The 26141-nt window shown below is 40.7% G+C and overlaps 1 protein-coding gene across 9 annotated transcripts in view; it reads left to right on the forward strand.

Annotated features, from left to right (window-relative positions):
• Positions 1–26141, forward strand: part of DENND1A (DENN domain containing 1A) — a 521188-nt gene that overhangs the window by 293322 nt on the left and 201725 nt on the right. For all 9 annotated transcript variants that reach the window (XM_081282502.1, XM_081282504.1, XM_081282503.1 and 6 more), the window contains one exon: positions 19119–19164. In XM_081282502.1, the coding sequence (XP_081138628.1) occupies positions 19119–19164 (46 nt within the window). The remainder of the gene's footprint in view (positions 1–19118; positions 19165–26141) is intronic.

A 26141-nucleotide genomic window follows, 5' to 3' on the forward strand; every position in this document is an offset into this window, starting at 1 on the left:
AATCACAATTATTAATCATCAAGTGACACATAGGGGCCACTTAGTTAATGGTGATTGCTCTTACTGCCATTACCACAATGTGTGGGACATGGATTTTGGTTTCCAGAAGGTTTAACTCACATCAGATGTTATTCTTGTTTCTTCTGCCTTGTGAGCTCAGAAGAAAACTTTATAATTCATCTTCTCTTTTTACCCCTCAGATTGTTTTTATTTTGATTTTTTTTTTATTTAACTTGAGTTATTGTATGGTTGTTTTCATTTGCAGCTGTGGCATAAGAATGAAAAGAAAAGAAACAAAAGCAGATGGCAGAGAAAACGAAAGGAGTAAGACATTTCCAGCCTTTATGAATATTTAAAAACATGTGCTGCTGGTTCCTTTTCTACTTTAGATCTGTGCCATTCCCTTGACTTTGAAAGTGAAAATGAGAATGTTCACTACCTTAGCTGATGAATCTCTAACCTTGGCCAATGTTGGGAAAGCCTTCCCATTTCTGGACAAAAGGATTAGCTTGCTTATGAGAATCAGAACTCCCTTTCTTACTAACAATCACCATCAACTGAGTACTATGTGGCAAGCTCTATAGACATATTATTGCAAATCTTTAAAATCAAGCTCTAAAGTAAATAAGTAGCTTCCTTGTATGTTAGGAAGTTGAAGCTCAAGGGAGGTTTAGCAACTCACACATCTAAGAAATAATGGAGTCTGCACGTGAAATCCAAGGCCATCTGATATTAAAGCTTGCCTTACTAATATCCTCCCAGAGAATAAGTTGTACCCATCACTAAGATTTTTGTCAAGAGGAACTGGGGTTGTGACTCAGTGGTAGAGTGCTTGCCTGGCAAATGTGAGGTATTGGGTTTGATTCTCAGCACCACATAAATAAATAAATAAATATATAGATGCATGTATGTGTGTGTATACATACATACATAAAGATATATGTCCATCTACAACTAAAAATTTTTTTAAAAAATTTTTGTGAAGAAATTTTTCATGTTGTCTTCTTGGTGTCTTGTTTATTATAGAGTCTGTATTTTGTCATTTGTTAATTATATATTCATTCAACAAGTGTGTAAGGAGCACTTGTTATATACTAGGCACTGTGCTATATGGTGTCATTCATATAAATTCCTTTTTCTCCCTTCCTCATTCAGAAGTAGCCCTAAATAAATACCAGAAATCAATTCCTAAGTTAAATTTATAAATTTGGGTTGTTTTAGGCACTAGTTAACATAACTTTGTGATAAAATATTTTCAAATATTGTCAAGATCAATTCAAGTTCATGTGTTTCCCCAAAAGCCACTCAGGTCAAGAGCTAAGTTAGTAGCTAACTCCTGTTACTTTTTGAGTTCACGGTTGAACTGAACAGTTAAATAGGGTACATTAAATAAGACAGATTTTGCTTTTGAGTTTGTAAAATGCACTGTATTCTCTGGCATTCTAGAAGTCCTCCTTCCTCATAGTGTTAGAGATACTAGTATGTAGAGATGCTGCTGTATGTAGAGTTCTGAATCAACTCACACTGCGTCATGTATTCCATGTAGAATTTTCAGATGGATCATCAGTCTGGACACAAGAAGGCAACTAAGAGATTGTTAGACACGGATCATCAGTCTGGACACAAGAAGGCAACTAAGAGATTGTTAGGTGATGGCAGTCAGTGAGCATTTCCTTCAGGAGCCCCCAAAACAGAAAATGCCAAGAGCCTTTGTAGGAGACTTTGGACAACTTCTGAGAAACCCATCTTTTAGGTAGAAAATGGGTGAGAGAAGAGATTGGGCCCTTTACATTATCTGTGCTACTGGATCTATGGGAATCTATATCTAGTTGCACTATAGATTCTATAGGCAAACTATCTTCATGTTCTCCATTAGGTTTTTAAAATGAAGTATAATCTCATACCACAAAATTCACCCTTTTAAAGATATACAATTCAGTGGTTTGCAGTGATTCCAATGGTCTAATTCACTATCTAGTACATCTGATATATTAGCTATCTAGAAATCTTAAATATATCTAATAAAACTATCTAGTCCCTGAATCCATGGATTTTAATGTACTCCTCATTGTAATATATTCTTATCATAATTTTTTAACCTTTGAAAAGCATATCAGCAAAAAGTGAACATTCTGCAAAATGAGTAGTCTGCATAGATGGTCAGCACAGATACCAGGAGTACTGCAGAACAGCTCTCATCCAGCCCCAACAGTGTCACTTCCTGATGCTGCTGAGATTTGTAGGATATCTTTGTCCATTTTCCCTTACTATACCACAATATTTGAGACAGGGTTTATTTTGACTCATGGTTCTGGAAGCCCAGCAGCATGGCACTGGTCAGCTTCTGGTGGAAGGTAGGAAAGTGGAAGGATAAGTCCATGTGTCCAGCAGAGGTTACATGGTGAAAGAAGAAGCATGAGAGTTGAACCTTGCATTACAACAACCTGTTCTTTGGGTCACTGGTCTGTCCAGGAGAGCAAGTACTCACTCCCAAGAGATAGCATGGATTTTTTTCATGAGGGCTTTACTCCCATGACCCAAACACCTCCCAGAAAACCCCTACCTCCCAATACTGCTGCATTGAAGAATGAAGCCTCAACGTGAGTTTTGGTGGGTCCAAAATATCTTTAAACCATAGCACAGAGTTGGTGAAGACAGCATCCCTGGAACACGCAAATGTCCCTTCCCAAGTTGGGCTATATAGTGCTTGTTGGATCACCTGTCCTCCCTTTGGGGAGCTCTCTTAGCCAAGCTAGTGGTCTTCTACCTCCTAGTTGCTGGATAGCCTCGGGACCTGCTCTGCCACTCCCACCTCCCAACCCTGTCTGCTTCCTGCCATGGTAAGGGGCAGCAGTATTCCTCCCAGGCCCCATTTTCTGACCAGCTTGGGTGGGTCTAGCCAGCTCTGATTTCTGCTTATATAGCCCATGAGTAGCCTAGTTTTCTGTTCCTCTTGATACCTTCTGTGTATGATTTTTCACTCCCTGACCTGGAGCCTGACTTGAATTCAACACTTAGAAAGTTCTGGAACTTCTGAAGCACAGTGTGTCTCCAGCAAAGACATTCTACCTCTTTTCATGGAAACTGTAGGTCACAGAAGGCAGGAGCCACAGACTATAATATCAGGATTTAGGGCAGTTTAGCAATGGAGCAAGTCCTCTTGTGAGAGAGCTTTTGGGATAAGTGTCCCTGCCTTTCTCAGTGACTGGCACCAGGGAATGTGTGAGGCTCCAGCATGATGCTAGGCACTGAGTAAATAAATGTGGGTCTGTGTTTCTCTTAACATTTGCAAGACTGAGAAAGTAGGCTAAAATGGTGATCAGATGCTGTGCATCTTGCCTTATGGGATAGTATAGTCTTAGAAAAACAGAAAGAAAATCTTTCCTATTATTTCCAGTTGCATGGGTTTTTCTTGAATACTCTTAAATTATTTTTCCATTAACCTTTTTTTCTCTTCTCACTTAGCTTGTATCATATTCACTCCTGCATTTCTACAAGGACCTCATGGCTGCTGGTAGCTCACAACCTGAGACTTGCTTTTTGCAGCTGGCTGTAGCGGTAATGTCTCATTGTGGCAACAGAGAGCCCAGAGTCCTGACCTTTTCTCTGTGATTAACTTCTGCTGCCATGGTCTTTGCCATGCAGCCCTTCTTAATGTTTTCTGAGTCTGTCTGTTTCCGATAGGACTGAGGAGGCACAAAAGGGCGGACTATTCCAGGCTTTGATGTTGACCTTTCCAGGTTTTCATCCAGTCATTATCTTTGTAATTTGTATGCTCATTTCTTGAGTCCAGTGGTTTGGGGCTCTAGAAAGCATCTCTGCTCATCCCCAACCCCTGTGGGTTACCCAGGAAGCCACAGAGTCATACTCAGAGGGCTTTGCCTTTCCTCTTCCCCGCTTTCACTGAACAGCATTAGTGATGTCTATGTGTCTCTCATTAGCAAACCATTCCCAGTGCCCCATTGCTGAATCAGCCCCTGCTGAGCCACCTCCATGTAGGGAGACCCTGTGTTCTTGATGCCAAAACCTTAAGTGGAAACAAGGCAGGTTCTGCCTCCTCTCCAAATCTATAATTGTTCCTGGTCTCCTCTCAGATCCTCACCCTCTGCTACTGCTCATGAATCAGGGAGAGCTGAATTGGAAACCAAGAAAGAAGTTAACTACCTTCTCCCTTTCTCTCCTCCCCAGCCCAGTGAGGAGCCTGACTAGCTGACCAGCAAATGGAACACACCCAGCAATAGTAAATGCACTGTTAGATGGTGGTTTTTCTCTTCCCTTCCCCAGCAACCTTTTAAAAAATTCAAGCTCCTGAGTAATTAGTCCTTTTGAGAATCCCCGTGGATACCAAAATCTGGAGATGCTCAAGTCCCTTGTATAAAATATGCAGTATTTGCATATAACCTTATACTTATCTTCCCCATACTTTAAATCATCTCTAGATTACTTATAATATCTAAAACAATGTAAATGGTATGTAAATAGTTGTTACTCTATTTTGTTTAGAGAATAATAACAAGAAAAAAAAGAGTACAGAGGCAACTGTTACAGGCAAGTTACATAGTAAACAAAACAGGTTGCAAGGTAAGCACTGCTTGAACAGTAGGCACAGGAGATTGAGGGAATGTGGAATGGTGAGAGGCAGCAGGACATGCGGCATCTCACTTCATTCATGTGGATTCAGCATGGTGTTTTGCCTTTTTGGAACTTTCTAGAAATTTATATTTAGAATATTTTTGATCAACAATTGGGCAACTCCTCGGATGCAGAACCTTGGATTTGAGGGCTAACTGTAGCTTATTTTTCTCTCTGTATACCACAAATCACCTTATGATCTTGTTTCCCTCTTTAGATTGGCAGCCAAGAGTGCTCAGACCCCAATTTGTGGCCATGTCTATAGGGGTCACAGCATGAAATTCAAGTACTACTTCACATGGCTTCAATTTTTTCACTTTGCCCCCATTTCTTTTCCTATTATTGTGACTGTTGAATATAGTCATATAAAATGCTTTAGATCTGTTTAGAACAACAAAAGAATACCAGCCAGTTCTAGCTAGTAAAGCATATGTAGTTTTATTCTGGCTATGAATCTACTTGCTATTTTATTTTTTTAGTATAATTAGCAAATAACCATTTTGTTGTTGTTGTTGTTGTTGTTGTTAAATGTAGCACAATATTTAAGAGATGTCACTATTAAAGAGGAACAGCATAAGAGACATTGAAGTAGAAGGATTTGGGCTGAATCACTGTTAACACTGTGAATGCGGACAAATTTCTGAGAATACCCCCAGCCCAGTGTAGTGCCTATTCATATAGTAATCTCCATTGACTATAAAAATGAATTTTATCAGTTAGATTGTTTGAGGATTAAGTGAAATAAGGCAGCTAAAGCCTCCCACATATCCTGGGTGTTTGGTGTGCGCTCAACATTTAGTGACACAACTGTCTTTATTCTCCCTGTTCTACTTATGGTGCCATGGTATACCCTGGGTAAAGGTAAACAGAGTTCATTCTTCTGTGACTGACAGTCAGGAGATTAGCATGTGCTTTATGCCCACAGAATAAGCCAGACCAAAGCCTCTAAGAAAGGGGGCATGTGCAGCCCATAGTATACCATGGGCTCAGTAGAATTTTAAGGAAGCTGGGACCAAGACTGATGGGGATACTATGCAACTAAGAGCTAACAGGCAGTTGGAACTAGAAAGCAGCTGTAGTAGAGATAGAATGTAGAAGGTCTGGGCCTTGGTCCTCAGGATCCAGTTGGAGAAAACTAACCTATCTCCACCTATTCTTGCTTCCTTGGTGATATGAGTGCTGGTTTTCTGGGAAGTGATAAGGTGTTATCATGGTTCAGTGGGCCTGGAGTCTAGTCTCAGTTCTGCCCCTGCCTCTCTGTGTAACCTCAGATGAGTTATTCGGCTTCCTTAACCCTATTTTCTTTATCTTTGAAATGGTGATACCAATAGTATACTGTTGTCATGAGGATCCAGTGAGAAAATGCCTGTCAAGCCTTAGCCTCATGCTGGCCCATGGCAAATGCAGTCAGTGGGTGGTGGCTGCTCTTGTTGGCTCAGGTGCTACACTGGCCACCATGTTATCCTGAGGAGCATCCACCTGTCTCTCTCAGTAAGACCAGAGCTGTGATGATTTGTGTTCTCCATCAAGATGTGTGTGTTGTCTCTGTTCTTGTTCTTTCTCCTTTTCTTTTGTCCTTTAACCTCTTTAACAAAACCAGACCTCGTTATTTAAAGAAGAATTTAAAAGTGTAAGGCAAGCTATGTTTACACTTTTATTTCTTTACAAAAAACAAGGAAGAAAGAGCTGAAATGAAGAAGGCCTCTTTAAGAGTTTTCCTTACCTTTAAAAATAGCGAATGGACCCAAGCAACATAACAAAACCCTGTCTCAAAATAAAAAGGGCTGGGATGTGACTCATTGGTTAAGTGCCCCTGGTTATCGTTATTGCTATGCTTTCACAATCTGAACCTGGTATCCCCACACACACACACACAAATCGCAAATGGAGGGAAGACTTGGGGGCTCCCTTGTCTCCTTTTGCCTGAGAAGGGTGCCTGGATAAGAAGGTGATATTCCTCTGAGACATGAGGTAGGTGCTACATTTGCATATGGTAGTACTGAGGAGGCATTATATGGGAGGAAAGAAAAGAAAAACAGTGGATTTTGAAATTCCTGGACTGTACCAAGCTGTGTTCCTTCCTAAGGGTTGCTCACCTGGTGGTGGTGCCCTTCTCCCCACACCCCTACCACTCCCCATCCCCTTTCTCTTGGGAAGCTGTATTTTATGTATTTAAGCAGACAATGTTCCTTTATTTCACCTGACTCTTTTCCAATTTGTAGCAGCTCACCTGGGGGAACATAATGAAGAGGGCTGTAGTATCTGGGGGAAGGAATTAAACAAATTGTGAAAGTGCAGTGATAATGATGGGCTTACAGGATCATTAATCTGCAGGATCCACATTCATGCCTGTTTGTTATTAGGAATGGTTAGACTCCAGGACCTACCTGGATGAGAAGTGCTGAGTGTCCGAGGCTTAGAGTCTGGACCAGGGTTGGCTGAAGAGCCCCTTTGGTACACCAGCACTCCTTTCCTCTCAGCATCAGTACTGAGTATGCACTGTTTGACATCTTGGGCACAGGTTGGGCTCACAGGCCGACAGTTCTGAGTTTGAAGTATGGTTCACCATTTATTAGCTGTGTGACCTTGGGTAAGTTATTTCACCTTTCTGAGCCTGTTTTCTCACCTGAAAATGTGGATAAATAACAGTGCTACCTTGCTGAGTTGCCTTGAGAATTATATATGTAGAGCATGAAAGTGATTGGGTTATAGTTACTCAACAATATTAGTTATTTTCCCCTTAGGATTCAAAATAAAGATCCTTTCAGGTAGAGGTCATTATATTGTCACTGCAACAGAACCTCTTTCCTTTGCAGAGGAGAAGGAAGAAAGAGTAGCTTTCACTCTCCCAGGATGTAACTGAGGAAGTCAGATAGAGTAATAATTCCCAGAGAACAAAAGCCCAGTACAGAGATACCCTATTCTGCTCTTCAGAGATGTACAATGGCATCCTACAATCTCTGTCATCTACCAGCAGTTGTGACACAGTTGTCATGGCCTGCCTGTGCACAGATTTGGTCATAGCTGTTAATGTTATCACTGCTTTAATTTAATTATGTGTGTTGTTGGTTCTGTATGTGTTGTGTTTAATTGCCATTTTAAATGTCTTCAAAATCACACTATGATTCAGCATTGAAATGAAAAGTCACCGTGAATACTGAAAGCCACTGAGCAGAGGAGAATGTACATTTGCCATTAGCGTAAAGCAAGTAGATTTGCATTTATATTTTCTAGAAGAGCAACAAACAAGTTATTTCTCGGACCTAAAACAGAAAGATAGTTTGTAGCAGATAAATTTTTGTTTTGTTTTAATACTGAATTACCCTTGGAAAAACATGGACTTTGATGACTCTGAATCAGAAAATGATTCAGATGAGTAGGATTCTGGATAGGAAGTTTTGGAGCTTACCCAATTTATGTTCCCATATTTCCTTTTAATGTATGCCCAAGAGCAAGAAAAGGTTTTTAAAATTTGTTATTCTAAGTGACCAGAAAGCAAAGAATCATTGTTTCCTTGGTGGCATATTAAGATAAAGAGCAAAGTTGCTCTCTGAAAGAAAACGATGCACAACCCTGTTGAATTTAATGGAGGACACCTGTGACAGGATAGCATTCTTGGGAGTCAGAAGCCCATGTTTAGGGTTCATGCTTGCCAGGTACCTACTAGTCCTCATGGAGTCCTGACCTCCCCATCAGTGCTTTGCCAGGTGTCCCAGAGCCAGGGGTCCTTTGGAACCAAGACTGGATCAAAAAGTGTTCTCTGAGAGGAAAATTGGTCCAATGGTGCCAGCCATGCGAAGGACTTGGAGAAAATTCCTTTGGACTAGATAGTCACTTACTGAGTGCCTGTCTATCATGTGCTGCCGCTGTGTTAGGCACCTCAGGGGTTGTCCTGATGCTTACAGCAGTGCTGAAAGGTCTCCACTGGACAAGTACTGCCCTTTTAGAAAACACTTGGCCAGGCTTAAGGAAGATGGCGGCGAAGGGAGTGCATCACCCCCGTGCGCCGCGTCACTGTGCGGGAGAAAGATGAGGTGAAACAGCTGAAGGCTGTCTTGTTGGGAAATTCCAGCGAAATTGAGGTGCTCCAGAATCTAGTAGAGGGATTTCCATCGCGTGAGGTTCGGCTGCGGGGGCTCGGACGTGGGCGATTTCTCCGCACGGAGGGTCACATTGCCTGATCGGCGGATAACCCCACGGCTGGAGTCTGCGGCGCGCGCTGGGAAGCGGCAAGGTGCCGGACTGGGGGTGCAGCGATGCGGATTCTGGGGGCTCCTGCCAGCGGCGTAATGGCCGTGCTTAGTGCTGAGTTCTGGGTTTGAGACGGAGGAGAGAAGCGGTCCAGTTCGGTTTTCGACACCGGTCGGACCACGGAGGGGGACAGCGGCCGCCATCTTGGAGAACTGATGGAATCATCCCTGTTTTCTACTGATCTCAGCTCATTCAGCTACGGAACAGGTGATTTCAGGCTGGCATTTGCCTGCTTCTCGCAGACAGATCACTCAGGTTCAGGGCTAGAGAACCTGTGGAGAATACTCCTTGGGGCTCGCTCCTAGCAAAGCATGCACCGAGCTCTGAGCGGCCGGGTTCTGGTTCCCGCAGCTGCTTTGGCCCAGGGCTGGGGAACCTGCGGAGACTGCGTATTGAAGCCAGCTCCTAGTGGAGCGTGCATCGAACTCGAAGCGGCTGGGTTCTGACCCCCGGAACAGTTTTGGCCCAGGGCTGGGGAACACGCGGGGTCTGCGTCTTTGAGCCTGCTCCCAGCAGAGGGTGCACCGAGCTTGGAGAGCTTGGAGCGGCCGGGCTCTGGCTTCCGGAGCTGCTTTGGCCTAGGGCTGGGGAACCTGCAGAGATCGCTCCTTGGAGCCTGCTCCTAGCGGAGCGTGCACCGGGCTCGGAGAGGCCGGATTCTGGCTCCCTGAGCGGCTTTGGCCCAGGGACGGGGACCCCGCGGTAACTGCTTCTCGGTCCGGGTTCTGCTGGGTGCAGTGGGGGCCAGAGGGGCAGAGGGGAGCTGCCGCCTGCACCCAGAATAGGCCAAGTGACCCGCCGGCGTGGTATCACGACACCCCAACTGCAGCTGGGGCCGAAGAGAGTAGCCGCCTACACCTGGAACAGGACCAGCGACCCGACGGCGCGGTAGCCAAGTCACCCCATTTGGAATAGGGGCTGTGTAGAACCACCGTCTGAGCCTGCAAGGTAGGCAGACCTACGACCCACTGGCAGGACAGGCCCGGTAGCCTGCCAGCGTGGTGGACACGTAGCACCTAGGCAGTCACGTCACACTGGTTGGAGTGGGGGTGGAGCAGAGCCGCCTCCGGTGTCCGGAAAAGGCCCAGCGACCCATTGGAGAAGCAGTCAGGTAGCCCCATTTGGAGTGGGGGCCGAGCAGAACTGCCGCCCGAGCCCGCAAGGTAGGCAGACCTGAGACCCACCGGCGGAACAGGCCTAGAGGCCTGCCAACGTGGTAGACATGTCACACGTCACCACAGTTGGAGTGGGGGCAGAGCAGAGCCGCCACCCGTGCCCGCAGGGTGGGCAGACCTGCGACTGACCAGCGTGGTAGACAGATCACCCTAATTAGAGGAGGAGCACAGCCACTACCCACCCTGCAAGGGAGATTTTCCAACTATAGAAGAGCAATATAAATAAATAGGGGGAAAATTTCAAAAACACAACAGTTTCACCAAGCAGAAAGAAACGCGAGCAGTATGAAAAGACAAGGAAAGAAAGGACCACAAGCAATGCAGGTCAACTCAACTTTAGAAGAGGTAATAGCTGCAACAGATAGAATGTCAGATAAAGAGTTCAGGATATACATGCTTCAGATGATCTGGAGTCTCAAGGAAGACATGAGACAGCAAAATCAGACAATGAAAGATCACTTTGACAAGGAACTACATAAACAAATCCAGGAAGCAAAAGATCAATTACACAGGGAGATAGAGGTAATAAAAAACAAACAAACAGAAATCCTAGAAATGCAGGAAGCAATAAACCAACTTAAAAACTCAATTGAGAATACTATCAGCAGAGTAGATCACTTAGAAGATAGAACATCAGACAATGAAGACAAAATATTTCAACTTGTAAAGAACATAGACAGCTCAGCAAGACTGCTAAGAAACCATGAGCAGAACATCCAAGAAATATGGGATAACATTAAAAGACCAAACTTAAGAGTCATTGGGATACAGGAAGGCACAGAGCTCCAAACCAAAGGAATGAGCAATCTATTCAATGAAATAATACGAGAAAACTTCCCAGACTTGAAGAATGAGACAGAATCCCAAATCCTAGAAGCCTACAGGACGCCGAATGTGCAAAATCATAAGAGATCCACACCTAGACACATTATAATGAAGATGCCCAACATACAGAATAAGGAGAGAATTTTAAAAGCTACAAGAGAAAGGAAGCAGATTACATTTAGGGGTAAACCAATCAGGATAACAGCTGATCTCTCAACACTGACTCTGAAAGCTAGAAGACCCTGGAATAACATATTTCAAACACTGAAAGAAAATGGGTTCCAACCAAGAATCGTGTATCCGGCGAAATTAAGCTTCAGGATGGAAGATGAAATTAAAACCTTCCACGATAAACAAAAGTTAAAAGAATTTGCAGCTAGAAAACCATCTCTCCAAAAAATCCTTGGCAAAACATTACAGGAAGAGGAAATGGAAAATAACAATGAAAACCAACAGTGGGAGGTAGGACAGTAAAGGGGGGAAAGTAATCAAAGAGGAAAACAAATAAGGTTTAGTAACATTAATAAACAAATATGGCTGGAAGAACAAACCATATCTCAATAATAACCCTAAATGTTAATGGCTTAAACTCACCAATTAAGAGACACAGGCTCGTTGAATGGATCACAAAATAAGACCCAACAATATGCTGCCTACAGGAGACACATTTGATAGGAAAAGATATACATAGACTGAAGGTGAAAGGTTGGGAAAAATCATATCACTCATATGGATTGCGGAAACAAGCAGGAGTGTCCATACTCATATCTAATAAAATAGATTTCAAGCCAAAGTTAATCAAAAGGGATAAAGAGGGACACTACATACTGCTCAAGGGAACCATATACCAACAAGACATAACAATCATAAATATATATGCCCCAAACAATGGTGCAGCTATGTTCATCAAACAAACTCTTCTCAAGTTCAAGAGTCTAATAGACCACCATACAATAATCATGGGAGACTTCAACACACCTCTCTCACCACTGGACAGATCTTACAAACAAAAGTTGAATAAGGAAACTATAGAACTCAATAACACAATTAATAACCTAGACTTAATTGACATATATAGAATATACCACCCAACATCAAGCAGTTACACTTTTTTCTCAGCAGCACATGGATCCTTCTCAAAAATAGATCATATATTATGTCACAGGGCAACTCTTAGACAATATAAAGGAGTAGAGATAATACCATGCATCTTATCTGATCATAATGGAATGAAACTGAAAATCAATGACAAAAGAAGGAAGGAAAAATCATGCATCACTTGGAGAATGAACAATAGGTTACTGAATGATCAATGGGTTTTAGAAGACATCAAGGAGGAAATGAAAAACTTCTTAGAGTTAAATGAAAACACAGACACAACATATCGGAATCTATGGGACACATTGAAAGCAGTTCTAAGAGGAAAATTCATTGCTTGGAGTTCATTCCTTAAAAAAAGAAAAAACCAACAAATAAATGATCTCATACTTCATCTCAAAATCCTACAAAAAGAAGAGCAAAACAACAGCAAAAGAAGTAGAAGGCAAGAAATAATTAAAATCAGAGCTGAAATTAATGAAATCGAAACAAAAGAAACAATTGAAAAAATTGACAAAACTAAAAGTTGGTTCTTTGAAAAAATAAATAAAATCGACAGACCCTTAGCCATGCTAACGAAGAGAAGAAGAGAGAGAACTCAAATTACTAGCATACGGGATGAAAAAGGCAATATCACAACAGACACTTCAGAAATACAGAAGATAATCAGAAATTATTTTGAATCCTTATACTCCAATAAAATAGAAGATAGTGAAGGCATAGATAAATTTCTTAAGTCATATGATCTGCCCAGATGGAGTCAGGAGGATATAGACAACCTAAACAGACCAATAACAATAGAGGAAATAGAAGAAACCATCAAAAGACTACCAACTAAGAAAAGCCCAGGACCGGATGGGTATACAGCAGAGTTTTACAAAACCTTTAAAGAGGAACTAACACCAATACTTTTCAAGCTATTTCAGGAAATAGAAAAAGAGGGAGAACTTCCAAATACATTCTACGAGGCCAACATCACCCTGATACCTAAACCAGACAAAGACACTTCAAAGAAAGAAAACTACAGACCAATATCTCTAATGAACCTAGATGCAAAAATCCTCAATAAAATTCTGGCGAATGGGATACAAAAACATATCAAAAAAATTATACACCATGATCAAGTAGGATTCATCCCTGGGATGCAAGGCTGGTTCAATATACGGAAATCAATAAATGTTATTCACCACATCAATAGACTTAAAAATAAGAACCATATGATTATCTCGATAGATGCAGAAAAAGCATTCAACAAAGTTCAGCATCCCTTTATGTTCAAAACTCTAGAAAAATTAGGGATAACAGGATCATACCTCAACATTGTAAAAGCAATCTATGATAAGCCACAGGCCAGCATCATTCTGAATGGAGAAAAATTGAAGGCATTCCCTCTAAAATCTGGAACAAGACAGGGATGCCCTCTCTCACCACTTCTGTTCAACATAGTCCTCGAAACACTGGCCAGAGCAATTAGACAGACGAAAGAAATTAAAGGCATAAAAATAAGAAAAGAACTTAAATTATCACTATTTGCAGATGACATGATTTTATACCTAGCAGACCCAAAAGGGTCTACAAAGAAACTATTAGAGCTAATAAATGAATTCAGCAAAGTGGCAGGATATAAAATCAATACGCATAAATCAAATGCATTCCTGTATATCAGCAACAAATCCTCTGAAACGGAAATGAGGACAACTACTCCATTCACAATATCCCCCCAAAAAATAAAATACTTGGGAATCAACCTAACAAAAGAGGTGAAAGACTTATACAATGAAAACTACAGAACCCTAAAGAGAGATATAGAAGAAGACCTTAGAAGATGGAAAAATATACCCTGTTCATGGATAGGCAGAACTAACATCATCAAAATGGTGATATTACCAAAAGTTCTCTATAGGTTTAATGCAATCCCAATCAAAATCCCAATGGCATTTCTTGTAGAAATAGAGAAAGCAATCATGATTCATATGGAAAAATAAAAGACCCAGAATAGCAAAAACAATGCTAAGCAGGAAGGGTGAATCAGGCGGTATAGCGATACCAGACTTCAAACTATACTACAGAGCAATAGTAACAAAAACAGCATGGTACTGGTACCAAAACAGGTGGGTGGACCAATGGTACAGAATAGAGGACACAGTAACCAATCCACAAAACTACAACTATCTTATATTTGATAAAGGGGCTAAAAGAATGCAATGGAGGAAGGATAGCATCTTCAACAAATGGTGCTGGGAAAATTGGAAATCCATTTGCATCAAAATGAAACTGAATCCCTTTCTCTCGCCATGCACAAAAGTTAACTCAAAATGGATCAAGGAGCTTGATATCAAACCAGAGACAAGGCATCTGATAGAAGAAAAAGTTGGCTACGATCTACATACTGTGGGGTTGGGCTCCAAATTCCTCAATAGGACACCCATAGAATAAGAATTAATATCTAGAATCAACAAATGGGACTTGCTCAAACTAAAAAGTTTTTTCTCAGCAAAAGAAACAATAAGAGAGGTAAATAGGGAGCCTACATCATGGGAACAAATCTTTACTCCACACACTTCAGATAGAGCCCTAATATCCAGAGTATACAAAGAACTCAAAAAATTAGACAATAAGATAACAAATAACCCAATCAACAAATGGGCCAAGGACCTAAACAGACACTTCTCAGAGGAGGACATACAATCAATCAACAAGTACATGAAAAAATGCTCACCATCTCTAGCAGTCAGAGAAATGCAAATCAAAACCACCCTAAGATACCATCTCACTCCAGTAAGATTGGCAGCCATTATGAAGTCAAACAACAAGTGCTGGAGAGGATGCGGGGAAAAGGGTACACTTGTTCATTGTTGGTGGGACTGCAAATTGGTGCAGCCAATTTGGAAAGCAGTATGGAGATTTCTTGGAAAGCTGGGAATGGAACCACCATTTGACCCAGTTATTCCCCTTCTCGGTCTATTCCCTAAAGACCTAATAAGAGCATGCTACAGGGACACTGCTATATCGATGTTCATAGCAGCACAATTCACGATAGCAAGATTGTGGAACCAACCTAGATGCCCTTCAATAGATGAATGGATAAAAAAAATGTGGCATTTATACACAATGGAGTATTACTCTGCATTAAAAAATGACAAAATCATAGAATTTGGAGGAAAATGGATGGCATTAGAGCAGATTATGCTAAGTGAAGCTAGCCAATCCCTAAAAAACAAATGCCAAATGACTTCTTTGATATAAGGGGAGTAACCAAGGACAGGGTGGGGACGAAGAGCTTGAGAAGAAGATCAACATTAAACAGGGATGAGAGGTGGGAGGGACAGGGAGAGAGAAGGGAAATTGCATGGAAATGGAAGGTGATCCTCAGGGTTATACAAAATTACATATAAGAGGAAATGAGGTGTAAGAGAAGAATAATACAAGTGGAAGAAATGATTTACAGTAGAGGGGGTAGAGAGAGAAGAGGGGAGGAGAGGGGAAGGGAGGGGAGGGGAGGGGAGGGGGGATAGTAGAGGATAGGAAAGGCAGCAGAATACAACAGACATGAGTATGTCAATATGTAAATCAGTGGAAGTGTAACTGATGTGACTCTGCAATCTGTATACGGGGTAAAAATGGGAGTTCATAACCCACTTGAATCAAACTGTGAAATATGATATATTAAGAACTTTGTAATGTTTTGAACGACCAACAATAAAAATAAATAAATAAATAAAAAGAAAACACTTGGCTAAGATATAACAAAAGATATTTAAAAAGAAAAAGTCCTGCCCTTTGACTTAGTAATTCAATGTATGGGAATTCATGCACATGAATTTGTTCATTTTCATAGTAATGTTACTTATGTTATTGGAAGCAACTTACTGTCAGACTCTAGGGATAGGATTCAGTAAATTATGATACATCTATAATTGGTGAAAAATATTCAGTTTTTAAGATTGCTGGGCAAAAGGGCATGGCATTTAAACCTACATATATAAATTATGAAGATTATAGAGCAATATGGGGGAATGTTATTGTGACCAACAAGAAAACAATAAAATTTCAAAGATACACAACTGTTAATGTGGTTTAATATTAAAAAAGGAATAATGCAGACATAAAAACAGTTCTATTAAGATGATATAATCATGGGTAGGTGTTATTTTTTTTATTCTTTTTGATAAAGAGGCAAAGAAAATAGGTTTCCAATAAAATGAGTCAGTAGCTGCAATAATTATTGAGGTATATTGAGAATAGGAATTATTTTCAGAATGTCCCTAAAATTACCTAGTTTTACATGCTTACTAACACTGAGATGTTAAGGAGGCTCTGGGTTTCTTTTTCTCCCCTTCCCATAAATTTAAAATTTGATTATGTATTTGCAGAGTAAAAATGCTGTAGATTCTGGGAAGACATTTGAAGCTTTGTAGGCAAACGATGATAAAATAAAAGGTATTTGTCCAAATTTGAATTCTTACAAAACATGGAACTGCTATGATTTCAGAATAAATGTGTTTTAAATATTTTCTAAATAGAGAGCTGTTGCAGTCCTAACAATACTTGGCTAAGAAACTATTTCTATGATAGGCCATAATTACTCTTTGGAAAATTATTGGGCTTTAAAAAATTCCTACCTAAAGATGCCAGAAGGGCAAGTCCCACTTTGTCCCTTCTTGTATCTACAGTAACTTCTATAAAGTTCTTTTGCCCTCTCTTTCAGGGTATCATGGATTTTTATTTCTGAGCAAAAGGGCATGGCATTTAAACCTACATATATATATAATTGTACAAAATATTTCTTTTTTTCAGATAGAGCCTATGGTTAAATTTATACAAAGGGTTTTTGCCATAGGTATTATTTTAACCTTTTACTCTGTGTTTTTTTTTTTTTTTGAGAGTCTTTTTCTGTATGTTAACTTGTTTGTTCATATTTCATTTCTGAAATTCTAATTAAAACTTGTGGTCACTAATCAGTTGTATGATTAAGTGTAAGAACTAGAAAAGTTGATAGAATTTAGTTATGTATTATAGATATGAGCTTTTTTTCCTTTCCTATGTGTTAGGCTGTGCTCCTAGACACATTTAATAAGTGGCCATTTTTCTGGAATTCTGCACTCTTCCTGCTTTCTTTCATTACATTAGGCAAGGTTCCACTGGATGAGACATTTGCAGTCTCAAGACTTCCTGCCAGGGTTCAGACTTTGTATTTTTGACATTGAAGCTGTCTTGTTCCTGAAGCTACTTAATTAGAAACACATTCATTTCAATGTACACTGGAAAAAGCTCGGACAGCAAAGCCAGGCACACTGGGAAGTTGGAGCATTTGTGTAGCTGGCAGCTAAACTAATGGTTTACAGTTTAAGGGGGAAAAAAATATCACCGGGCATTTCCTTCTCATAGAAGCAGAGAGAAGCTGAATGTGCCCAGCAGATACTTTAAAAAAGAGAGAAGACAACGATGGAAGAAAAGAAAGGATAACTTCACTTTCAGTACTGTTGTGTATATGGTTCTTTCTTTGGCTATTATCAAATATAAAAGTCTCCTAGAAGAATAGTTTTCAAACTGTGCTGCTAATATTGAAGTCTGTTCTGCAGACTTCCAAAATATATTACTTCTTAGATCTGTAATAAGGAGGAAATTTTATATTTTGGGGAAGGATTTTTGCTTGGAAAATTTTATTTGTTGAATACTAATGAGGGAATTGTGTCCTTTCTTATTTTAAAAATGTTTGAGCATATCAAAATTTACATCTGATCATCTGATGTTTAGAAATTTTTGTTGTCTCACCATTGCTTCCCAGATAAAGCCTAAACCACTTCATTTTCTGTTGTAAGCAAACCTTTCCTGCTTGGTTACTTGCCCATCCTTGTTTCTTCAACCTATCCCCAAAGAGCCATCTTTGTCCATGCACTTTGACTCCCCCAGCTGTCCCAGAGGAAATGTACCTAATCAACTTAGTATGAACCAAGTGTCTTTCCTCCAACTCATAAAAATAATAATGATAAATTTTGTGCACATTTCATACAATGTATCATGTACTGGAGAGACAGATGGAAAAGTTTCCAGTCTCTTCCTTCCTCTCTGCTCTTTGATCTCCCTCATCTGCCCCTAGAAAAGACACCGTGTGATTGGTGAACCTGGGAGTTGTAGGTTCCTTATCAAAGTGACGCCAAAGAAGAAACAGGTACATGTTGGAGTCAAAGCCCAGGTTTTACCATTTCCTTGGTTTTGTGGCATTAAATAAGTGATTTACTGCTCTGGTCTGTTTCCTCCTCTGTAAAATGTGGGGTTATACCCATCTTATAAAGTTATTTTGTGGATTAACAAAGCTGAATTTATAGGTCTTCATGTAACCACTAGCACATTTATCATTGGTAGGTAGTATCATAAATGATCATGTGTACACACATACATGCACACAGGCTCCTGAAAACAAAGGAAGGACTGGTCAATCCCAAATGCCCAGGTTTTAAAGCCTTTGAGTTGGGCTCTCCTTCTTTGCTTAGTCACTGAACCTGGGTAACTTGTTGAATGAAGCAGTTAACAGAGTCTTTATGAATGGTATCATCAGGTGGCATGTGTTCCACTGGGTGAAGAAGCTTACTGGCAGCTCTCCAAATACTTTGTTCAATCAGAATGGGCAGTAGATGACATCTTTTGGTTGTAGAAGAAAACAGCAAATAATAAATTATTCTTCATTGAAACCCATTATGTCCTCCATGCAATTTTTATTGCTTTTTTGATTATAATCATGGCAATCATAGCTTCCATTTATATCGGGAACTCTACTCATCACTTGATGAATATTTTCTGTCATTCTAATAACATTCCAGTTTGAGTCCAGGTTCCCATTTTAAAGCCTGGGTGACCAAGGCCATGCAGCTGCATAGCTGCTGTCAAGGGACTGACACCAAGGCTGGTGCTCTTCTTACTCCCCATGCTGTTTCCAATGCTGCCTGTGTTTTGAAATTCTTCTGAAGTTTCTAGGCTTGGGAACAAAATGTCACATTAGGATTTTTGTTGTGAAAGGAAATGTAACTGTGCATACGTTTATTAAAACAGTTTTTCTCCAAATAGTGAACCATCTGTAATTTTCTGTTGGAAGCAACAGACATTAAAGCAGCTGTGTGTCTCTGTTTCTCTTCACAGTGCTCCCATGCCCTACCTCATAGGAATCCATTTAAGTTTAATGGAGGTAAGTTGTCTTCTTTCCTCCCTGATCACTCAACTTGGGGTTTGTCTTGCTTTGTGTAGTGGAAAGCTGTGGTCTTGGGATACACATCTCTGTGAATGAGAGCAGATCAGAACAAAGCAAAAGCTCATGTGTATTCCCCTTCTGGGTGCACAGGACTGAGTTCCTTTTAGACCCTTTCAGTTGGCTCTTGACTCCAGGGCTTTCCCACTTTGCTTAGAGATTACAGGCTTTTATGGGTGAGGGGTTATAAAGGTTATGAAGGTAGGGAGGCCAGAGGAAAGGGTTCTATGAGGGTTTGAACAAGGGAAGAGAAATGGTTCACTTTTTATAATAATGTGTATTCTAAACCACTATAACAGTATTGTATTTTTGTTCTTTTGTATTTTGAGAATATGATATAAATGGTGGATAGAAGTGTGAAGAGGAGTATTAAAATTATCCCCAATACCATTATTCTGGATTGAATTACTGTTAGAATTTTACTATTCTTAATTCTAGTCTTCATTCTGAGAATATGTATTTTAAATAAATGTGCATGATTGATATGTGACATATATATAATTTTATGTCTTAATTTTACTTAACATTATGGTATGAGTACTTATACATGTTTTTGTCTACTCTTAGTAACAATGATTTTCAATTTGCTACCTGTCATTCCCACCATTTGGATATACCACAACTTAACTATTTTCCTACTGTTGAACACTTAGATTGTTTATAATGTTTTCACTATTATAAATAGCATTTCAGTGAACATCTTTATGCATAAGGCTTTATCTGCATTTTGACTTATTTCCTTAGCATAGAATCCCTAAAGTAGAAATGCTTGGTCAAAGCTCTGAATCTGATGCCAGATTGCTTTCTGTATGGCTGTACCAATTAGATAGCAGTTCTTTTAAAGGACTTTTCTGTGCTTCTGTAAGTGCCATTAGTTTGTAGACATGAACCTCAAGCCTTTTCCTCCTCAGGAGGGAGCAGACATTTGTACTAGAGCAGAATGGGGCAGGGGGTGGGCGTCTTGCCTATATCACACAGGAGATAAGCTCTGGAGGGGAATCTACAGCCATGTCCGTCTGTGATGGTGCTTTGCATCTCTTAAAGGAAGTGCTACTTCTCTTCTTCTGTTGCCTTCATTTCACGTCGACGAGGACCACCTGCTTCTCCACTAACTGTTGCACACTGTGCTATTGTGCTTACGAAAATGAAACAAGTTGGTTATCGAAAAACCTGTTTGTTTGACATTGAGAATCTTGATCAAAATAGACCACAGAAATCTGCTCAAATTTCTAATTTGACAGGACGGCCATGTGGCTCCTACATTCTGTTAACAGTCCCTCCCTGTCATCACCCAGCCCTAAGCACATACAGTACACAGTTTATGGACTATCTTGGATGATGTATTTAGATCAGATTGAAGAGATTTCTTCTGTTTTACCTTTATTTGTCAAGTTGGGGAGTCTATTCAAAGCTCTTGTATGAAAAATGAAAAAGTGAATACTTTTTAATAGACCTTTCCCAGCAGTTGCTATAGGGTTTGAAACACTGATCTAAAGACTATTTGGCCTAATCAGCATCTACAACTTCCTCCTGCTTCTCCTCTTGCCTTCCAGTCTGCTCCAGCACAGGCTTTTTCAAACACTTTTAATGTCCCCCTACCTTTAGCATTCTAGATAATTCCAGCAAGTATCTAGTCCTGGATTGCTTTTCTTCTCTACTTGCCCTCTATCATTTGTATTAAGCTTTTTGCTTCAGTTACCAAGTCAAAGTCATTGACTCTCAGCTGTGACTCTAATGTTGCTCTGCCTCTCTGTCAGGTCCAAAGTTTCAAACACCAACTGAGTTTCACATGGTTGTGCTACAGATGTCTCACTCAGCCTTCCCCCAAACAATTTATTGTCTGTGTGTGCATGTGCATGCCAACACACACACACACACACAAACAAACACACATACACACAAACTCACACTGAACCAATCCACTCCCCTTCCTATATTCCCAGTCCCTATGAATGGAACCATTGGCTTCATAGATGCCAAAGTGGGACACTTTGAGGATGGCTTAGTGTCCCTCTTTCTCACTCAGTCTATCTGAATTCTTACCACACCAAAAATGTCTCTTGCCCTGTTTCTCCTTCATTGTCTTCATTGACATGTTTTCTTTGCTTTCCTGGATTCTTGCAAAGCCTTATTTATTCATTTGATAAGCAAAATGAGGGCCTCTTATGTTCCAAGCATTGTGCTTAGTGCTGGACTTTGGAAGATTTATTCCATAGCACTGACATGGAATGTGTTGCCTTCTGCCTGATCACTGCTTTAGGTGGCCCACTTTCCCTCTGCACTATCCCTGAGTTCTGGGTGGTTTTTTCTTCTAATGTCAGGTCTTCCGCACATCACTGCTAGAGTACTTGTTAGCCAGTGCGTAGGCTATCAGATCCACATACTTGCACCTTTGCATGGAGAGGCCCTGCCCTTCTCTACCTCTTCCAAGAGGTCTTCGGTCTGCTGTCTTCCTTCTTTCACTTAAAGAACCTCTAACTCTGAATGATAGCTGTTTGCTTCCCTGTTCTCTCTGTCATCCCCTGGAGCATGAATTGTCTGGGAACAACGCATATTGTCATTCTCTCGTGCCCTCGGCATCTTTACGGTGCATCAAGCAGTTCATGCTTACTGAAAAGAAGGGTGGAATGAATGCTTAGGGAATTGTAATTTGGAGCATATTCAGGAGCCCTCCAATGGGCATCACTGTTTGCAGGCAACCCAGTACCATAATTTTACATAAAGACAAGGGAGGTAAATTTTTTTTGTTACCTTTTCTATGATTGTAAGTAATTTGAAGCAAGGCCTTTTGTAGTAAAATTTACAGTGCAAAATATGTGTGCATGTTGAAGCTAAAACTTGAAACAGTTTGCACTTAGGTGAATGGGCGAGAGTCTACTCTGTCCAGTTTTTGAAGGGCTGTAAGTATGAAAGCTCAGGATGCACTGGCCAAGACAGATCTTGGCCCTGTCATTTGACTGAGATTGGGAAGGAATTTGCTGTGTTGAACAACTATGTGGTTAACACCAAAAGAAAAACAAACATGGTAGTTTCCCCACCCTTGAAACCAGCCTTTTGAACAAAGGAGTGTTTCCTGGGTGCATAGGGCAGCTATGAACTCCACATGTCAGAATTTTGTCTCCTGATCTCTTCCCCTGGGTTTCAGCTCACACTCAGAGAGCCCTATTGTGCTTCCTGAGTAGATTTATCAGGTTCAGTTATACCTTTCAGTGCTAAAGATGCTTCCTCTGTGATTTGCTTCAGGAAAACGGGCTGTAACACTTGGGCAGGAGCACAGACCTGGGGCCAAGGAGAGCTCTTTAAGGAAGGAGTTCAGAGAGGCCCATCTCTTCTCACTACACTAGTTTTCTTACTGGCAATTCAGCAAAAGGCTTATTTTTGACTGTCTTGTTATTTTTTCTTGAAAGCTATAGGCACCTTATTATGCCTTTGCATATGTGCCAGAATTTTTTAAACTTCAAATGAATGTGGCAGATGTTCGTAAAAGTTTAGAAAAAGCTACCATAGGAAGACTTTTTAACCATTTTTATGACACTCAAATTTATTGCACAAAAAGAAAGAGAAATTATAATCGAGTATTCTCATTTGGAAAAAGGTTATTTTGGGGAAAGACCTAATTCTAGTCTTCAAGCTCAAACAGGATGCTGTTGCTGTTTGTTAAATGGTAACCTTGTCACCATAAAGAGTCTACTTTCCTTCTAAAGTGACAAGTTTGTAGCTGATATCGTTCTCTCTCCTTCTGCCTTTTGATATTCTTTCTCTCATTTAAGCAATTTGAGGCTAGTGGCAAGTTAGCAGAATAGCCAAGGGTATTGGCATAGACCTCACTTCTTCTTGGAGAGAATGATCATGTTAGTTGGCAGCTAGGAAATCCCAAAACATGGCCAGATTACATAGTGACTATTTCCTTTCATTCAACCGATCTCAATTTAGTTCAAATGACATTTATTCAGTCCCTCTTATATACCATATCTGGCAGCAGGGGCCAGGTCATGCCTAGTAGATGATGCTTCTGTTTAATAAATGGAGATCTACCCCCAAGCTTCACAGTGTTTTGTGTACAGGCCTGGCGGGGGCTAGGGGGCATGTATCCAGAAGGTATTCGATATTACTGTTGATGGTGGATTAGTGAGGAAGGAGGAAGGCAAGGTGATAGCAATGACATAGTTCCAAAGAGAAGCTCAGGCTAGCTTGTAAATGAAGTTCCACCTGTACGCTGAGGCAGTGAGGGCCCTGGATTCTGGCTTTCCTCCTTCCTGCTCATGTGATCTCGGGCAAGGCAATTGTCTGCTGAGCCTGGTTTTCTCACTTATAATCAAAGGGTAAAAATCTTCTTTGAGGGATCATGGAAAGGATATAGTGAAAAATTCGGATGTCCAGCACATACAGAGTGCTGCAAAGTCAACAGTTATTGCTGTTTCTATTTATTCAGTGGCCTTAAAGCCATTTACATTGTTAAGGTGATGACTTTGAAATTGTTTTAGAAACCCTTAGGTTCCAAGGGTCATCATCCTCATTCCCTAGAGAAAAAGCTTTAGCATAGTTGGTTTGTGCCTGCCCCATTTTCTCCTGGTTTGCAGTATAGGAGGCAGTACCAGTATTGGGAATGATACTTTTGTAGGATTTGATAAATGTGCTTCTGTACTTCTGTGTGGCCACTTCTTTACTATGTTAACTTCAGTCATGATACTTTGTCTTTCTGGATTTTTTTTTAACTTTCTTTATCTACAAGAGCTGAGTCCTGCAGATGTCAGCATATTCCAGAATCTAACATATGTCAGGAACCCAGGATAGAGGATATAGTTTTTCCCCAGCAATTTGTTGGCAATCTTGTGTCCAGGCATGGCACTATACCAGGAGTTCTGTATAAAATGGTGATTATGACATAACCTCCACCTTCTTGACATTTGGTCTGGAGCAAATGCACACAGTAGAAAATAATTGTGGTGTGGGGGCTGAGGTTGTGTCTCAATGATAGAGCTCTTCTCTAGCATGGGTGAGGCACTGGGTTCAATCCTCAACAACACATAAAAATAAATAAATAAATGTCCAACTACAACTTTTAAAGAAACAAAGAAATTGTGGTAGATTGGGGCTGCTTCAGGCTTGGGGAAGGGAGGCATCATCTCTAGTCTAGCTTTTCCAACCTGAGGTCTACACCTCTCAAGAGAAAATAGAAAAGTGAAGCCTAACAGATAAGAACTAGGAGCAACAGGGGAGCAGGGGACACCATGTACAGAGTTTTGAGGTGTAGACCAGGGGACTTTCTAGGAAGTATGAGGCATTCTGTGTCTACTAGGAGCAAGGAGCTGAAGGTAAAAGGGAGACCTGAGTTTTGCAGGAAGAGGCCAAGCCATCCAGGGCCATGTAAGACGCGTTAAAGAGTTTCAACTTTATAGGGCAACAGAGAGCCATTGAAGGGTGTAAATAGGGAGGGATATGGTCAGGCCTTCTCCTTGTGGGCCATTAGAAACACAGTCCTTCCATATAAAATGCTTGGAAACTGCTTAACCATGTTAATAAAGTAAATGGATATTTGTAAAGATCAAGGTAATTCTTAAGGAAATTACACACCAAAACCATGTATATAAAATTCAGATGTGTTAGCATCCCCAACCCAAGCTTCTGAATGGTTCCTTTGCCACCAAACTGTGGTGAGGTGTTTGTAGCGATGGTTTTCTTTGAGGTTTTTAAGCACCACTTTTACTAGAGTTGTCTTCTCCTGTTTTCAGTACATTTATGCATCAGATATTCTTTCTGTAGCCCAGTTTGAGGGTATAAATTTAGATGATACACTAAGTGGTTATTGCAGATAGTGGGAACAGGGTGAGTGGGACCCACATACCAAATTGCAGGCCCCTGGGTAGCTGTCCCCACCAATGCAATTGCATGAGGTGTGCGATGGATGCTCAGGGAGGTCAGGCTCCCAGCATTCCTCCCTGTCTCTTCCTCATCATCATTTCTCTAGGAAGATTTAGACATCAGCCCCCAAAAGCCTGATTTTGCAAGTAGACCAAGTGCTTGGAGTGCTCAGTGGCACTAAGCCTCTATTCTAAGAATTGGATCCAAGTGCCTAATCAAAGCTCAGATTGGTTGCTGGAATGCAGAGGCCACATTTATGTGTGTCCACAGTAGGGCTCCTAGTTTGAATATGGGGCTTTTACACAAAATAATAGGATTTTTTCTTTGTGTTTCAGAGAACCTGAATTTCTGTCAATTGAGTTTGTACTATTTTAACTATTTTCTTTTTATCCCCTTGCCATAGAAAGTCTTTAATCCTTTGTCCCTTTAAAAAATATATATTTATTTTTAAACAGTTTCATAGTGAGTGGAGAGTATTTCTTGTTTACCACTGTATCACTTTGATGCTTCACAGGACCCCATGTGTAGACAGAATTAAGGTGTAGTTTGCATTGTTAATGCTCAGCTAATGCAAAACTCTGAGCCATAATCATATTTGGCTAGAAATGGTGATTTGTGTGTCCTCACAAGAATAGAGAAATTCAATGTGAGATTTATTTGTTGGGGCCCAGTAATTCATATTCCTGCTTTATAAGCAAGATGATGTTTGCATGAAAAAATCCCACCTAGTGGTTGTAGTCATAAGTCTGTGGGGAGGACTTTGAGAAAGGGAAGAGCTTGACACCTTCTGAGTCCTTGCTTAGTGCCAGGCACTATGCTGGAGGCTTTGCTGCTTTCACTTTGGAGCACTGATTGCTTACTCTCTGCAATACAGGAGCTATCCACACTTGTAGATGGGAAAGCTGAGGCTCAGAGAGGTAAGATCTTTTACATCCAGTCCCTCCACTATGAAGGGTCTATCAGCCCCCAGAGTCCCCCTGCTCTGTGCACCCTGAAGCTGTGTGGATTATGGCTGTCCCAACCCCAGTATTGGGCAGAGGCCCCAACTGTGCCAG

Source organism: Spermophilus citellus (genome assembly GCF_964194105.1).
Source record: "Spermophilus citellus genome assembly, chromosome: 2".
NCBI lineage: Eukaryota > Metazoa > Chordata > Mammalia > Rodentia > Sciuridae > Spermophilus > Spermophilus citellus.